Source organism: Tachypleus tridentatus, chromosome 10 (genome assembly GCF_004210375.1).
Source record: "Tachypleus tridentatus isolate NWPU-2018 chromosome 10, ASM421037v1, whole genome shotgun sequence".
Taxonomy (NCBI): Eukaryota; Metazoa; Arthropoda; class Merostomata; order Xiphosura; family Limulidae; genus Tachypleus; species Tachypleus tridentatus.
This window is the reverse complement of record NC_134834.1, coordinates 163627408-163645551: the sequence shown is the minus strand read 5'-3', so window position 1 is coordinate 163645551 and position 18144 is coordinate 163627408. Positions and strand designations below refer to the sequence as shown.

Genomic DNA, 18144 nt, shown 5'->3' with positions numbered 1-18144 from the left:
TCAGAGTGCTAAGTTATTGTTTAAAGTATTATTATGCAAAGATAAATGTTGTAAATGCAGACCAGCATCATTTTACAGTTATCATATATGTTAGTGTATCTGATCATGCTATTAATGCTTTCTTTAAAGTGATTTTGTAGAGGATGTACTGTTTGAATGACCTCATATTGGTTGCTAAAGGATTAGTTTCAGTTGATAATGCTTATTAGTATATGTTTCTGGTTTGTATTGATTCTAATGATAAGTTTTTGATTAATCAGTAGCTGGGAAACTTAGATAAAATTGTGTGAACAAAAAAATTTGATAGATTTCAATTCTTGAAATTCTTAAAGATGTACATTTCTCTTCCTTAGTTTTCTTTTCTCTATTTGCAAGGAAGACTGACTCTGGATGGAGAAACTTGCAGAGACAAGACATCTTTGTTATTAATATTACTTTTGTAGTTGCATTCTCAAATGTTCTTGCAAAGGAGAATAAAGCTTAAGAATTCTAGGTTAAAACAATAGCAAATTGGGCAGGTAGCTGTAAATGCTGTAACTTTTGTCTTATATGTATATAATGTATGTACATTCATTACCTCTTGTTGTTATTGAAGAAAATGCCATATCTTGACTACTTTGATGTTAAGTTTGTTTTAACACTGAAACGTTATATTTTTAGGATGCTGTTGGTGTCACCCTTGGGGCTACTGTTGGACATGCTATATGTACATTATTAGCTGTTCTAGGTGGGAGGATTATTGCCCAAAAAATATCTGTTAGAACAGGTGAATAAATCAATGGAAATAATGTAATAACTGTAAAGTATCATTACGAGTTAAGTTTTTCAATGTTATTCACAATGAGTTCAAGCTAAAACTTTGCATGATGAACTAAAAACTGCAATGTCATGAGATGTGGTTGTTGTTATTATTTTTCACCATCTATTACTTCAGACTTTGAGGATATAGTACTGAATATAAAGTTAGAAATGTATTTAGAAGTAAAACAATATATGTTGTACAAATTATATGTAACCATTGGTTGAAATAATTTAGCTTTTAAAAAGCATGCACAAATATATAAGATAAGAGTCAGCAACAGCTGATTCTTTAATGGAGAATTATAATTGGAAATCAGTTAACTCTAAGAACACAAAATAGTAGTAGTTTAAAAACTTTTTATGGAAAAAAGGAAATCAAACAGTACTATGATCAACATTAATATTTGGTGCATTATTTATTTCATTTACTGAATGTTGTGTCAGATATTAATAAAGTAATAAATCCATTGGTGACATAAATTACTGTTTGTAATTAAACTATGTTACTATTTTGAAATTGCAATTACTGTTTGATTTATTTTAATCAAAAACAATTGTTGAACTAGGTCACTAGTTTTATTTTGTAGTTACTACATTCCAAATACTATTCCTCATTAAAGAAAAGCTACTATATAATCTTTTTAATAAATGAGAACTTTGATAGAAATAAATTTCTCATATAAGAATTAAAAACTAGATTGTTGTGGGCCAAAGAACAACATTAATGTAACAAAAAGCACTACTTTACTCATTCAAATGGCCTGGCTTGGTCTGTTGCTTAGGGCACTTGACTCAAAATATGCAGATCATGGACTTAAAACCTGAATATGAAAATATTTGCACTTTCATTTGTGGGGATATTATTATGTAACACTCAATTTCATAATTATTGGTAAAATATATTAATCAAATGGTTGGTAGTGGTGCAGCTGGCTGTCTTCCTTCTCTCTAATTTTCATAAACAAAATAAGCAAACATGTTAAAAGAAGAATTCAATCTTTAGTTTTATGCCTGTTTACATTTCTGTTACTTTCATACCTCAGTTAATTTTTTAAAGCCAATTTTATATATGTGTATTTTAATAGACAAAAACAAGCCCAAACAAAAATCAAAAACATTGCACATATTAAAAGGATCCCCAGGGTACAGGCTTTAATGTGGAATATAAAATGTACCTCAGGTTTTGGAGGTGCTGTAGAAGTAGGACCCACATTGCAATAGGGATACACTATCTGTCAGTCTTGACCTCCACTTGCCAGCATCACATGAAGAAATTCATAAACATAAATAACAATAAGAAGAAACAGAAGTTATGAGAGTGAGGTCCCACATATGTACCACCCTTCACTATCTGCAAACAGTTGGGAAAGTGGCTGCTCTCCAGAGCGAAAAAGAAAATAAATAAAATAAGAAGAAAAAAATAAAATAAGGTACTACCACTTGGGAATAAGTAAGATAGACTCATCTCTTGAAGTTGGCATTCCAGCCCCCATTATAGTTGTAAAGCACTAATTAGTAGCACAGCAGACAAATTGTACTAAAAGAGAGAATCCAAAACCAAAATTTAAACTAACTAGTATAACTCCTTATCACCAGCCATCAAGTCCACTGTAACTACCAATTTTTAGACACTGAGCAAGCTTTCATATGCAATGAAGTGTTCATCTGTATAAAAGTAGTGCCAAGTTTATTTTCTCATAAGTGTTTTTAGTTATTAAGGTAATTTAAACAACCTGGTGCTGAAAAACCACAGATCAATAAAATACTATTACTAATACAAACAGCTTTGATGACATTTAAGTTTTGCACACACATTTATGTTGACTCCACTAAAATTAACAAGTGCTGTTGGCATGGAGCTAAAACAGAGATTTGTAGCTTGAGAAAATAATGTATGTGCTCCTTTCAGCCTAGTTTGTTTACATTTTTAGATTCCATAGCTGTGGGCTTAAAAACATCTTTGCATTTTAATTCAACTAATTTCTGTACATTTGATGGTACCTAGTCTCATTTTTTAAAATTAACATTTTTTACCAATCTTGTTTCTTAGTTTTTATGTCCACTTACGGAGAATAAATTTAAAGGTACATAAGTGTTCAGTTGAATCTTGTTTTGAACAGTTGCATTGTGTTTTTTGCACATGCTTACCTCACTGAACGTATTCAACTGAATAACAAATGAACAACAAAGAATATAAACACATCTACTAGTTTACAGATACAATAAACAAAATGTAAAGTTGTTCTCAAAAGATCATCTTGAAGGTAAGGATTGTATCATAAGACTTAATAACCAACATTGTTACAGTTAATGTTACAAAAGACAAGCAAATGGCAATTTCATCAGAGTGGAATAATGTTTTTTCTTAAATCATACAATACTAATTAACCCTTTTATAATGGGTCAGAAGCCATGTCATTGTATTTGTTGGCTTGCATTCAAAATTTTATTGAACTACTATTTTATGAATTTATGTCAAACTTAACTTTGGAATCAAATTGTAGGTAATGATTCAAACTTTAATATTCTGTGTAAATTTCTTAGTTTAAAAGTAATTATTAAAAAACACACCTAAATACAGATTTTAGTGAGTCATGTGGTATGTTGAATGCAGCACTGTTGATGATTAGGTGTTTCAGATGTCAAAATACCAAGTCTATAGTTTCGTATAAATTAGGAACTCTAACTAATTTTAACAAGGTAGAGTATAAAGTAAGAACCTTGTATCTTTTTGCTTTGCCAAGATATGGCTTATGTACTAAATCAAACACAGTAGCCCCAACTCACCTCTTTCTAATTTTTTAAGTGGTCCCTTATGTATACCTTTATATATAATGTGAATAACCAATCGACAGCTTAGAATGTCCTTCTGGCAGTTTTCTCAGCCATTTTAATCTGTGAAAAGCTACCATGTTCTTTTGAACCAAGATTTCAAGAAGGTAAAGTGTTTTTAATCTACTTGAAGTTTCATAGTTTTTTTAAACATACTAGCATCCTAGTTACTAAGCTCAGTAAATTCTAGTGTAATTCTGTGGTATAAGTATAATTATTAATGATTTTTTGGTTATTCCACTGTATTTATAAAAGCTAAAAAAATGGTCGATATCCTTCATGTGCAATATTTTAAAAGGCTTACAACCTATGTCCAGCAGCAACATTAAGAGTTAATGCAAGAAGAGATCTAGATTTATTGTTCTGTATTCTAATAAAATAAGGTTAATAATTTATTTCTAAATAGTAATAACCTGTATATATAAAAGTAATATATAATAATTGAAATGTGAGTTTATATTACAAAATACTAGTCCACTAAAACACAACCAAGACAGGGAAGACTAAAGGTCAGTTTTATATTATTGGATACTTAACATGAGTGCACGTGCACTGTCAATATTTATGTAATGGTAGTTAGGCATAACTGGAAAGTTGATATAAAATAAGAAATAAGTATATATTTATAGCATTATGAGACTTAAGCTACTTAGACTAAGCATTTGTATTTTTGTGTTATAATATGTAGTCATTCCAGCATGAAAAAGGCAATTTATATTCTAATGTATTTATGATGATTATGAGGTTGGTCATTTGACAGATTCCACATAGTTAAGGTATAGAAAATAACAAATTTTTACTGAAAACAAATATTTAACATGTATTTAGTAGGTTCTTGAGATTACACAAATAATGAGTTGTTTGGGATGAATAATAATTTTGTTTAATCTTATCATGAAATCACTTTGCACTCAGACTAAAATCAGACTCAATATTTTCACAAACAGATCTTTAGTAAAAATATTTCATTAAAAATCTGATTTTGCTGTATCAAAAGTTATAGTGCAGATACTTAATGTGTACAAATGTGTATACCAACTTGTGTATATTATACTGAGCTGATCATAAAAGGGTTAATGCAATATAAACAGACTCACTAATATGCTTTTCTTATTACGTCGTGCATGTTCTTTAACAGCCTGCTGTGCACAAGTGTTTGGTAAAACAAGGTGACACAAATAACTCGTACACAGTAAACAATACCAACAAACTTAGCATAAGTAACCAGTTATGAGTAACATTTACAACCACTATTTTAATACCAACTGTTTAAAAATAGCAATAACTCTATGAAATAGTTCTATATTCAGTGATAAATTATTTCAGCTAAGTGTAAGAAACAGTAGAAAGAATCACCACTGTTATCTGTGAAGGAACTTCTACTCTGGCATTGTCTAGTGTTAAAACTTACTGAAATATAGTAGAGGAAATCCATATTGAGACAGCAAACTAGAATAATGGACAATAGCAGTTCAAGTAACGATACGCAACAGTAAAATTGTGAACCTTTAACATGGCAGTTTCCAATTAATACACTAGAAATATTACACAAGTTGTAGTTTCCAAGTAATATACATCATTTTTTTGTGGTTTAAATCCTCAATTTTAAATTATTGTTTATGTTGACTTTTTCGATGTACAGCAATAAGTTTAAATAAAGCTGTCTTTTTTTAAAGAAATTATTTACTCAGCCAGGTATTTTTGTACTTGAAGTTTCATATAAGTATGCATTTTAACACATGTTGAGTATAAAAACAGCTGCTCAGATCAATGTCACATCTCTTATGTATTTGTAACACATAAATCAACTTTAAACAAAAAATAACTTTTAAATAGGTTATGGACATTTGTAGCATTTTATATAGTATATTTGTCTACATTTTGGTGTAAAATACCCAGTTAATGTTCTTGTATGCTTGGGAAACAATTAATAATATAGAGAATGGGTAAATTCTGATTTTATTAATAATTGTGAAGTTACTTATTTTGCTTAGCATTGTTTAGGTGATCATGGCTAGGGAGGTTTTGAGAGTTGTTTTAAAACTAAATCTGCTTGAAATGGTTTTTGCTTGAATGTTCTGTTAGAGTTTCGAGCAAATTTCTGTGTGATCCCTACTATAAACAAGTACTAATGGTAACCATATATAACCTAATGCAAAACATGAATATTTTTTTACTACTAAACTATTCTTTATTTTACCAATTTTTAAGACCACAAGTATAAAAACTAGAAATCAGCTAGACATGTTCTTGAAAAATAATATAACGTAGATTTAAATGCATGGTATAAATCTAGATAAATGTAAGATGTACAATTTTAATTTTTTCAATGTACATTTTTTATTCTAATTTTTAATTTATTTTATAACCTGTATGTTTTATTACTAACAAATTGGACCAAAAGAAATTTAGCAACAAGGACAGCCTCAACAATAATAATCCTAAGATATATATATATATAAGATATAAATAAGTTTTTGAGTTATATGTGGAAAAAGGACCCACAAAATAGTAGGGATGTGCTATCTAGAAGATTTAACTCTTTCATTGCTACAGTTACAGATAACTCCCAGTATCAGAGGCCTGGCATGCCCAGGTGGTTAAGGCACTCGACTCATAATATGAGAGTCATGGATTCGATTCCCCATCACACCAAACATGCTTGCTCTTTCAGCTGTGGGGCAATTATAATGTGATGGCTAATCCCACTATTCATTGGTAAAAGAGTAGCCCAAGAGTTGGCTGATGATGGTGCTGACTAGTTGCCTTCTCTCTAGTCTTACACTGCTAAATTAGGGACAGCTAGTGCAGATATCCCTTCAGTAGCTTTGAGCAAAATTCAAAACACATCAAACTCAGTGTTTAGGTTTATTGTTGGATACCCAACAACAACAAAAAGAAAGTTCTAATATTTCAGTATTTATTTTAAATTTGAAAATATTAGCCATTAGGATGTTTAAAAGGGAACATGTTTCTTTCAGGATAATACAAAATTCATATATAAGCACATTAGAGGGAAGAGAGTATATGCTGAGTTCAGTGAAATAATTAACATCAGTTTTCATACCTCATCTGTTACAACTATAATTACATAGAATAAAATGACAAAGTAGGTGTTGAGTACTCAAAACCAGATGTGTGCTTTTTTTCGTACTATACATCTAGTTTTAGAGTAATAATTTCTCTGGAAGAAAGTAAAAATGTACAAAAGAGAAACCAGTAGGTTGCTAAAACAGATCACTGAAGGAAGGATTTTAGCTTCTTTCTTTTTTTTTACTGTTTTTATTGTACTGTGAATAAAGCAGTCAATCAACTGTCTTGCAAATACTTCTATGTTGTTAGTAGCAGTTAACTTTAACTTTGGTGCATAATTTTGCTATACTGATGAAATGAAAATTTATATATATAAATATATATATGTAACTATGTATTTTAAATAATGTTAAAGAAATTTTCAGTTCTATTATTCAAAAAAAATATGCTGAACATAAATTCAGTTCTCAGAATATTGCTTGGGTTTATTAAAGAAAATACAGAGCAGATCTTATATGCATCTCTATTTTTACATTTTATACTCGTAGATATCAATATTGTGTCACTTATCTGGTTTGTATTAATAATCTTTACCAAAGACATGAACAGATTTATATACTGTTGTAGGGAGAGCTAAGAGTAGTTTTAAAATAAACTGTTCTAGGACCTTCAAGTGACCTACAGTAAAGAATATAAACTTGTGTATTATACTGGTGTTTAACCACAGTGTCAAGATGAACTTACAGTAAAGAATATAAACTTGTGTATTATACTGGTGTTTAACCACAGTGTCAAGATGAACCTACAGTAAAGAATATAAACTTGTGTATTATACTGGTGTTTAACCATAGTGTCAAGATGAACTTACAGTAATGAATATAAACTTGTGTATTATACTGGTGTTTAACCACAGTGTCAAGATGAACTTACAGTAAAGAATATAAACTTGTGTATTATACTGGTGTTTAACCACAGTGTCAAGATGAACTTACAGTAAAGAATATAAACTTGTGTATTATACTGGTGTTTAACCACAGTGTCAAGATGAACTTACAGTAAAGAATATAAACTTGTGTATTATACTGGTGTTTAACCACAGTGTCAAGATGAACTTGCAGTAAAGAATATAAACTTGTGTATTATACTGGTGTTTAACCACAGTGTCAAGATGAACTTACAGTAAAGAATATAAACCTCTATATTATACTGGTGTTTAATCATAGTGTAAAGATGAATATACAGTAAAGAATATAAACTTATGTATTATACTGGTGTTTAATCATAGTGTTTTGTATTAAAACAGTACAGTGCTAGTTTATAGTTTGCAGAAGGTCATGTTTTTTAACCAAAAGGTAAATTACATTTAATCAAAGTATGAAAACACTAAGTCTTGGAAACTATTAATATAACATTCAATAACTATTTTTTTTTATTATTATTATTTATATTAAAGTTATCAGGGAATAATGCCAGAAATTCTCTCATTCTCTGGCTAAAATCTAGTAGTTGCATCACAAAATAATCACATTCTACAGAAAGTAATGTATATTTAAAATCAACAACAAGAATCAGTTTTTACTTCCCTCTCACAATATTAAAACTTCAGGGGTGGAGCAACTAGTTACATCAAGGATAGGAAAATAATGGCTGTATTTTGAGCACATACATTTAGCTACAGAACCATTTTACTGGCCCTGTGAATTATTTCAAATATAAAAAATAATTGTCTTAAGATTATCTTTTAAGATTTATTTTTAAAAGTTTCATTTGAATTCAGTTTATCCCATGATTTTAATGTCTGTTGATTGGCTGAATTTGTCATATTTGACCACAAGCTGCATAGTAACGAAGGATTATGATATTGAATGTTATAATGTAAACAGCGTGATCGAGGTTGATTTAAGAAAAAAAAATTCAGTTTCTGTTCTTAAGACAGAGATAAGTGTTTATGTCAGAAGGTTCATGACAAGTTTTTATAACAGAAAATTTCTCTTAATTTATGAATTTGCTAATTGTTTTCTATGTATTATGTTTAAATATGAGTCATTTTTCAAATAACTATATATATACAGATGTATATAAGTATTTTTAACCTAAATATGCAGTAATTTTATTTTTATTTTTTTATTTCAGTGACCTTAATTGGAGGGTGTGTTTTCCTGGCATTTGCTGTTTCTGCTCTTGTTATTGGGCCAAGATCTTAATCAGTATTGCTGCAATAATCATATCTGCTCAATGAGTGGTTATTTGAATTATATGATTAAGCAAAAAAGAAGAGATTTTTACTTATTTCTCCAAAGATTACCACGTGACCTTTGCAGTCTGAGACTGTGTTCCTTTACAGTATGTAAAAAAGGAAAAAAAAATTAAATTTAAGGTGGATGTTTTAAAACCCCTGCTTTTAATTTTGTGTTATTTTTTTGTTTTGAAAGAAAGACATGAACTCTGAAATTGTATTACTGTTTTTGTGGATTGTCCAAAGTGCTTCAAGTTTGAAGTAAGTGATACCTTTGTTTAGCTGTCTTACAGGTAAGTAGCAGGGGAGTGAGAGAAAAATTTTATTGAAGAGGTTGTTGATATTAAGCTGGCTATTTTGATGTGTTTTATGATGTTTAATTTGCCTTCTTTTGAAGAAGCTCCATTACGACTGTATTTCGCAGCACCTATAAGTTGCTAGATTAGATTATTTTATGCTGTTTTGTAAGTTGTTGGCTCCTATTTTTGGTTTATATATGTAAACAGATATGTTCATTCTTTCATTATATTCAATCTGGTAATTTTTAATTTCCATTATTTGATTATGTAACTCTAGAATGTACTGACAAGATAGAATTATTAATATAGCTAGCATTATTGTGTACTTTCAGTTTTTCTTTTAATATTATACAAAGTTCAATTTATGAAGCTCTATTGGCAAAAAAGTTTAAAAGTTATTTTCTTGAACATTCTTTCAATCTTTGAGAAATATTGACTTAAAGTGCAAGAAAAGTAGCTCGTTATAATAATGGGACTGTGGAATGATATTGTTTTTTTAATTTTTTCTTCCTTTATGAAGGTTGCAAGTTATTAGTTGTTATAGTCTGTTAATGGTGTGTTATGTCTTTGTTTAAGAACTTCTTGATACTTTGTTTCCTTGGGAAATGTCCTCTTCCCTGTGGAACAGTTTTCTTTACTATAAGAAAACGTGCTCATTGGGAAATATGCATTTGCATCAAGGCGACTTCCAAATATTGAAGTTGTTTGTTATCTCCTTTTCATGTTTTGAAAGTATGTGTAGCCTAGAATTACGAAATTATGTTCATTGGGTCATGTGATTGGGTCATGTATCTGTGCATAGTTAGTGCTCACAACACGAGGTTAAATAGCTAAGCCTTACAACCATTAATTCTGTTACTGTTGGTGTTCTGCATGATACAGTGACAACTTTCAAGGACTTGTTTGAGCAACTTAAAGCCACAGTAGTTTATGGTCATTTAACTGGTAAACCTGCTAAAAGTATGAGGTGTATTCTAAATATTTATTGAAGTACCATGTTGATTTGTACGTGTAACTGGATGCTTTTCTTTTCCTTGCCTTGATGGAGCACCTGGTAGAAGGTTAATATTACCTTGCTGTATAGTTGTGTCACTTCAGAGTTCACCTGGACATCATCTTAATTCTTAAGACGCTTAAGTTGATGGTATAGTTCGGACCTGTGAGGAGCATAATTTCTTAAGGGCAACTCTTGCTTAAAATATGTCTCAAACTGTCATTAAAATATTGCATCACATAGAACATTAAGTTGTCTACAGATTTTCAAATGCTTAGAAAGACACTTATTTTATCTAATGTAATGACATGTTTTCATTGTTCACATGCTAATGTATGTCAGTACAGTCTTCCAGATTTGGTTGTGTGGTTTGAGGAAAAGCATGTAAAAGTTACTGTATCTATTTTGTAAACCTAAATCCATATCAATTATCTTGTTTACAATTTCAAGGGAGCATCCTACTTTAGCTGCAATGAACTGTTGTATTTTTATAGTAGATAATATATATGCTGGTGAAACATGATGAGTAAGTAATTAGGTTTTATGATATTATGTGAAAAATCTCACTTTATCCTCCTGTGTGAGAAGAAGAATACAATAGCTTCTCAACTACACACTTTGTTTGATGCCTGCTGCTTTTGAGGTGGCTTTTCACTCAGCATCAGAGTGCATAATTTTGGTTAAGTCTATTATACACGCACAGCCTTGTTTGAAATGCTACTTTTATCATTCATGTAAGAGATTAATGATTTTTGTTTTCTTAATAATACCTCACAATAAAACTGGTAATTTTTATATTCTCCTTACTGGGAATACATATTGGGCCATAAAGAAAGAAATATGATAGAATTATTGTCACTTTTATTGTGACATTATATCAGAAAAAATTCTTTTTGTGGTTAGTTGCTTGTTTGATCACTTCTATAATTGTTAATTAATAACTTTGTTTATGGCATTTATACAGAAGTTGCTAATTAGCATATAAATGTGGGAAAAATTATTTATTGATTATTAGACTTAGTCTGTAAACATCATAATAATCGATATCTGGTTGTCACAACCTTACTGTAATTAGTATATCAGGAGAACTGTTGATTTACAGACCCATTGTATTCTTAGGCTATTTCTAGGGACAAACTTCTAACATTCTTGACTACCTTCAATGTGCAACTGGTATCTTTTTTTTTTTTTTTCCTGCTGGGTCACACGTTTCCTTCCATTATTGATTCAGATTAACAGCTCAGATCTCTTTCTTCAAATTGTTAAAGTTTTTAAGCTTTTGTGCATTTATAAATATGAATCAGAAATATTTTGTCAAAAGGCCAGTGTTGTAACCTTCCCAAAATAGGTAAATTTTAGGTGCCATATATACTTGCAAATCATTGTTACAGGCCATGGGAATAACTAGGAGTAATATAGTCAAGTCTGCAAACTGTTAAATAGATCATGAATTGTCTTGTACATATGGAAAATGAATGTAAATGTGATATTTTATTCATGAATGTACAAAGTGTTTATGGTCTAGAAAAGTGGTTCCTAAACTTTTTTCTCCAAGCTGCACTTTCAAACTTGCTCACTCCACACCAGATTTTTTACTGATAAAAAAAAAAAACCTTCAAAAACGAAAACTTAACTCCTAGCAGTGTTTTATTCATAACATAGAACACAACTACATCATAATATGGCCATAAGACATCCAGAAAGTATAAAACAATGCAACTACATGAAAACATGGTTCATTCACAAAATATACAAATTCAATGAGAAGTGTGAGTTTGGTTTTTTTGGTAATCTCATTTATATTAGGTTTAATTTGAGAAAAACTCATCTCCTCATCACAAATAAGCCTTTCTCTTTTCTGGACTTTGATATTTGTCACAGGTGAAAACTCCTGTTCACAACAGTATGTTGTAGAGAACTGTAGAAGAATGATAATGCTGTTGAAGAGATGCATAGATACTGTTTCTGGTTGAATACCCAAAAAGAGTCCAGTGACATAGTCCAGTGTCTTATTTTCAAAGTACAATCACTCGAAATGCATTCCATTTCCTCCTCTTCATCTAATGTCAGATTTGAACAGTTGGAATTTGGCAAAGGGATCTCTAACCTAGTTGAATTTTTCTGTGGACAACAATGGGAAGTACTGATACTCTTTTCTACCAGTATTGCAAGCTGTTCCTGTATGAGGCTGTACAAGTCATTGCTCATTTTAAAACTTTTTACTAGTGGGAACATTTTGAGGTTATGTTGTATTGCTTTTCCAAGCTAGAGCTGAAGCTTTTCTTTGAGTGCAGTTAGTTTGTCTCTAGTCGTGAAAATATTGTCATCGCAGCATTGCATGCTGACGTTGAGCACGTTCAACCTGGAAAAGATATCGGACATATATGCCAGCTTTGCACACCAATTATTTTCATCCAGGTGGTGGTACAATGGGTTCTCTTGTTGTTCTGAAAATGCTCTTAACTAGTTCTTCAGTTCCAACACCTGATTTAACACTTTTTCCATGAGACATTCATCAAACTTTGGTGTGCAGAGTTGATCAAATAACTGCACCTTTAGTGGTTTTTCTTTGAAGTTCACAATGTGCACAGCCTGATCTGGAACCAACTTCAAATCAGCTACAAAGGTCTTGTTGACTACTTCCTCTCTGTGTAAAGTAAAAAAAAAAAAAAAAATTACATCTGGATTTTTCTGTTTGATAAATGACACAAAGCCTTATATTCCATATTATAGATGGGGTTCCATCTGTACAAATTCCAGTGCAAGATTCCCATGAAATCTTAAATTTTTCCAAATACTCAGACAAGGTTTGGAAAATATCTTGTCTTCTAGAATGTTTTCAAGTTCCTTGCAACATAAAAACTGTGATTATTTTGTCAATGGAAATGAATCTGACAAAAGCAAGCAACTGTTCTTTTCCACTAATGACACTCGATTCATCAACATGAATAGCAAATTTAGAATTCTTCATACTTTTGTACACACACTTCTCAATATTAACTGACATATCAACTATTATTCTGTGAATTGAATTATCAGACAAAGGAATATTCATAACTTCTCACTCAGATTCATCACCAAACAAAGTTTTCACAATCAAGCGGCTGGCAGGCAGAATCAATTTTTCAGCTGTTGTATGTGGTTTCATCTGTTGAGTAATCAATTCAGCCACTTGGTAAGATACAATCTACATCTTATTGGAGAGTGACATTCATTTTTCAAAATATGATTGTTGGAATTTCTGCTGTTCCAAAGGTCTTTCAAAATATTAAACATTCTTGTTTGCCAGATTTCCATGTTTTGACAACAGATGTTTTTTTCATCTTGCTTAGGACCATATTGGCATTGAAAAGCTTCTGACCACAGTTCAGATACAGAGGCTGAGGAGCATTTTTATCTCCAGTCCATGTGAAACTGAGAATCGGATAGCTATCCATATGTTGTCAACAAACTTTCTTTTTTGGATATTTGCTTGGGCTTGCTACTGGTGTCAAATTCAATAAGCTTTCTTCAGCACTGTTCAACCTGCTAGCACAGTTTCGAAGATGACGATTCTGGATCACAACGTGGATTCAGCTCATCCTCACTTAATGCTCTTGCTCTCACTTTGTGAAAATATCTATCCATAATCTGCAAATAAATATTTCATATTCATTTGTGGCACATGAATGTTTTGAAAATGTGTCTAAATCTTTGTCTGTGAAACCTCCTGCTACTCCTGCCATTCTCTCACACCACACCATTTGGGAACCACTAGTCTAGAGGAATAACTAGTCAAGATAAGTTGTTTGAAATGGTTTCTGCCATGTATTTACCAAAGCTGGATTAGGTTGCAGAATGGATTTAGTAAGTCTGGCAGTTGTTTATACTTTTATATTTCATGATTGGTATTGATATTAGTGTTCTCATAAAGTGTTTCATTATTTTTAACTGAATGTGTTAACTAACAGTGTACCATAGTGGTGATGATTGATGGACTCATAGTTTTGTGTTTTGGTACTGCAAATCTAAAACAATATGCAACATTGTACTTGGACTTATGGGTGTGTTTTAGTAGTGATGATTAAATCCATTTATTAAAGTAGAATAGCTCAAGAACTGGTGATGAATGCTGTTGACTACCTGCCTTCATTTCCTCCAGTTCATCAGAGATGGCTAACACAGATTGCTCTTTGTGTTATTTTGCACATAAACATATAAAACAAAAATTCAGTTAACATCCTTGTGGCAGATGTGTGTAAAGTGATCTGTATAAAGGTTTAGAGTGTTATCTTTATCTAGTTTTTATAGCAATAATGTTTCATAGGTGATAAAACTAGTTTAAGAAATGGTGATATTTTTGCCTTAGAATTTTTGGGATTCTGAATTATTTGGATGTTCAAGAAAATACAAACTTCATGAGAGGACTTGTACTGGATCCTTAAGTAATATTTTTATACCAAAGATAATAGTTCTAGTATTTAAATGAGTCTTTTACATGTATTCTTAGAATTCTTAAGTATCTACTAGTATAATTTTAAACTCTGTTTTTAAAACATTTGAATTCACAGAAAATAGTTACATGTTTCTTTTTCACTGCTTTGAATACTGTTTTGTTGGCCTGCACTTATATATACAAGTTCTTACAAAAATGTAGATTACATTATCTTAGGAAATGCTCAGCTCTTTCAAAACATGATGCTTGCTTTTACAATGTGAAATAAACATCTTTCCCATCACATTTCCTATGTTTTCCATGATTTGAACAGCACTTGTCTATCATAATTTTCAGGATTCTTACCAAACATCAAACTTGTGAGAAATTCCTTGATGAGTCAGTATATGTTTTATTGGTGGATCATCTGACATGTTTATTAACTTTTTTTTTTTTTTTAATCTCAGTCAAGTTTATGTTGTGTTGATCAGTTCCAAAACTTTTGAAATAGGTTGCCACAATCAGTTTTTGTTCTTTCATAGCATGTTAATATGGTATGATCAGTCCTTCTCTGCAAACCATAAAGAAAGAAAGGAAAAATAACATTATTTTATTTCTCAATTGTACATTTTTTTATAACTGTGTGTCTTCATCATTATCTAATTACTTCATATACCTCATCTTCTGTTAAACAGTTCATTATAAGTTAAAAGACAAATTCTACCCTTTAATTATGATACATTTAGTAGTGCAAAAATCTCTGATAATTTAAGATTTATATTTTCTGTCTGATGGTTAATGAAAATGTAATTATCTACATTAATTCAAGTTTGTACAGATTGGACAAAATAAGATGAAAATAAAATGGTAGTAAAGAAACTTATTCTGACTGAACAAAAGTTTTTGCAATAAAAAGTATTGCTTGACAAAAATAGATTGAAGACACAATTAACAGATATAGTAAAAAAGTTAAATTTTAAGATCAGTAATTTATTACATTATGTTTTGTGTGGCCCATTTGCTCAAAGTTGGTTGTTTGTTCTTTCTCCAGTCAGTTAAGCCTCTTATTGTTTAGTTGCACCTTCTTGCATCTCTATCATTATCTGCTCACATTGATTATTGTTGTAGGGTTTCTTCCCTGGTTTAGTTTTACAGTTGTGGTCTTACTGTTTTGGTGGTGATATATGGTATCTCAGGCTAGAATTACTTGATATTTTACTAAATTTATATGAGGCATGTGTCCTTTCTTACAAATTGGCCATTACAATTGTCCTTCCACTCTGGTACCTCAGCTATAAACTTAAGGATATGCAACTTTAAAATTTGGGGTTCAATACTTTCATGGAGCATAGTGTAAGTATCTCATTGTGTAGCTTCATGCTTATACACTAACATTCAAGCAAAAATATTTTTATCATTTTTTCATGAAATGGACTATTTGTATCTCATAGATTGTGAAGTTTAGGCCTATATCATTTCTGAAATGGACAAATTCACAGGGTGGATGGGGCAGATGTAAAGTTTACAGGTGGACTTCTTTTTAATAAAGCAAATTGTTTCTGAGACTGGATATGCTAATAGCTGCCATCTATTATGTGGATGAACAGTAGATTAAGATTGGTCTATGAGAGTTTTGTTTGTGAAGATACATCATGCCGTTTCATCCTACCTTTATTATGTCCATCATCTTGACTTGGGTGTATTGTGTGAAGCTTCTTAACATTGCCTTCTTTATTTAGAATGTTCCTATAACTTTACAGTTTTGCTGTTTTAATTATCAAGTACTTTATTGTTATAAATATTGACATTTTATCCAGACTAAAAGATAATACTGTGAATTAGATTTTGTTCTGTTCCAGATTAAAGGTAATTTGTATTTTATAAATGTAGTTAATGTGCCATTGCAATCTTTTTTTTCTTTCAAAATACTCCAGAAATTTGTATTATTTTCTTAAGATATGACAATTTTATGCTTACCATAGAGAATGCTTAGTGTAATTCATACATGAACATTTGCAAAATATTTAAATGTGATTGTAAAAATTTTAATGTTTCAGAACATGTTGCCCAGTTATAAATTTAGTGATTGTTGAAATAACTTTCATATCATTAAATATTTTGTGCTAATTTCGATACTGATTACTGATATTTTAAAAAGTGTATTAGTTGTTTATTGTCAAAATTGTATGTATATTTGAATCAAATATAAAAATTCTGAAAACTTCCATACAATATTGAGTTTTTATTATCAATGAAAATTACAAACTTTTGATTATAGTAATTAAGGGAAGAAGAAAATAAGAAATAATTACATTTTTCAATGTGTGCTTTAGACATTTTTTCAAAAATATGTAAACTGAGATGAAGTAAAATTCAAATACATGACCCTATTTTGGACACATGTCAAGTTGATTACATTATCATATCTTACTGCTTTGAATCTGTTTTCTATTAATTGGTAATTAATAATTAAGTATGCCAGGACTCTTACCTATTGTCATTCAGGTTTTAAAGCTCATAACCTTTTTTTTTCATATTTCTGGAAGCACCAATTTTGAGGATTTTAATTTATAAAGGACAAGGTGGTCCATAAGATGTTTTATTTCTTTTCTAATTTCTTTATTTACACTTTATCCCACAAATGATGAAAAACTTAAAATTACCAGGAAATTGCTTTTAATCCTGCCCATAAAGATAAAAATACATCTTATATCACCATCTACATTAAGTTTTATCATTTCACCTTCAGTCACTTTGATTTATCAGAAATGTCATTCGTGATTGTTGCAACATCTTGAACATTATCAAGTATAGAAGCTGATTTTACAAGTTTGTTCCTTTTGCCATTTGTGACCCAAGAACCACATTTGACTGTGTTTGCTGCACACCACTACTCTTATACATGTGTGAAACAACCAATACTAGACAAGTATAGATGAATTATTTGGATAGTCATGCTGAACCCAAAGAGATGAAATATAATTTGAAGCATGATATGACCAAGTCTTATGATCCATATCCAGATAGATGTTCTTGTATGCATAATACCATATGCTTCATCTGGTATGTACACAGTGTCACTTTTTGCAAATAGAGCAGAATGTTCACCAAAGGAACATGATTGTTTCATTATTTTTCTGCTTCATGTGTTTAAACATTCACTGTGCAATATGAGAATTAAGTTGTGTTTTCATGAGAGAAGTCTGATAGTTGTTGCACCAACAACTCTCATGTAATTTCTTACAAACAAAATCTACTAGTTGGTAAATATCATGTCCACATAGTTTTATGTTACCATTTATTGCTTCTTTGATATAACATACTTTTTGACAAATCTTGAAAGTTTAAATTCATTTGAGAGATGCTATTTCTATTCATTTTGCAGAAAGATATCTGGTACTTCACCTAGTCTTTGAAGAAGATCCCATAAGTCTTTAAATCTCTTATGTACAAAAGTCATTTCATGTGGTTGTTTTCAGGTGTGAATATTTTCAACTTTATTTTGGAATATGTGATTAATAATTGTTGTCTCATT

At 30.5% G+C, this 18144-nt stretch overlaps 1 protein-coding gene across 14 annotated transcripts in view; it reads left to right on the top strand.

Moving 5' to 3' along the window:
- LOC143230822 (putative divalent cation/proton antiporter TMEM165) overlaps positions 1-16841 on the top strand; it is a 38466-nt gene extending 21625 nt beyond the window's left edge. For 10 of the 14 annotated variants that reach the window (XM_076465015.1, XM_076465008.1, XM_076465009.1 and 7 more), the window contains 2 exons: positions 661-766; positions 8800-16841. In XM_076465015.1, the coding sequence (XP_076321130.1) occupies positions 661-766; positions 8800-8870 (177 nt within the window). In that variant the 3' untranslated portion in view covers positions 8871-16841. Of the gene's footprint in view, positions 1-353; positions 1325-8799 lie in introns of those variants that run through there. The other 4 variants (XR_013016638.1, XM_076465020.1, XM_076465018.1 and 1 more) reach the window with 4 other exon arrangements.
- The last annotated feature ends 1303 nt before the right edge of the window (positions 16842-18144 follow it).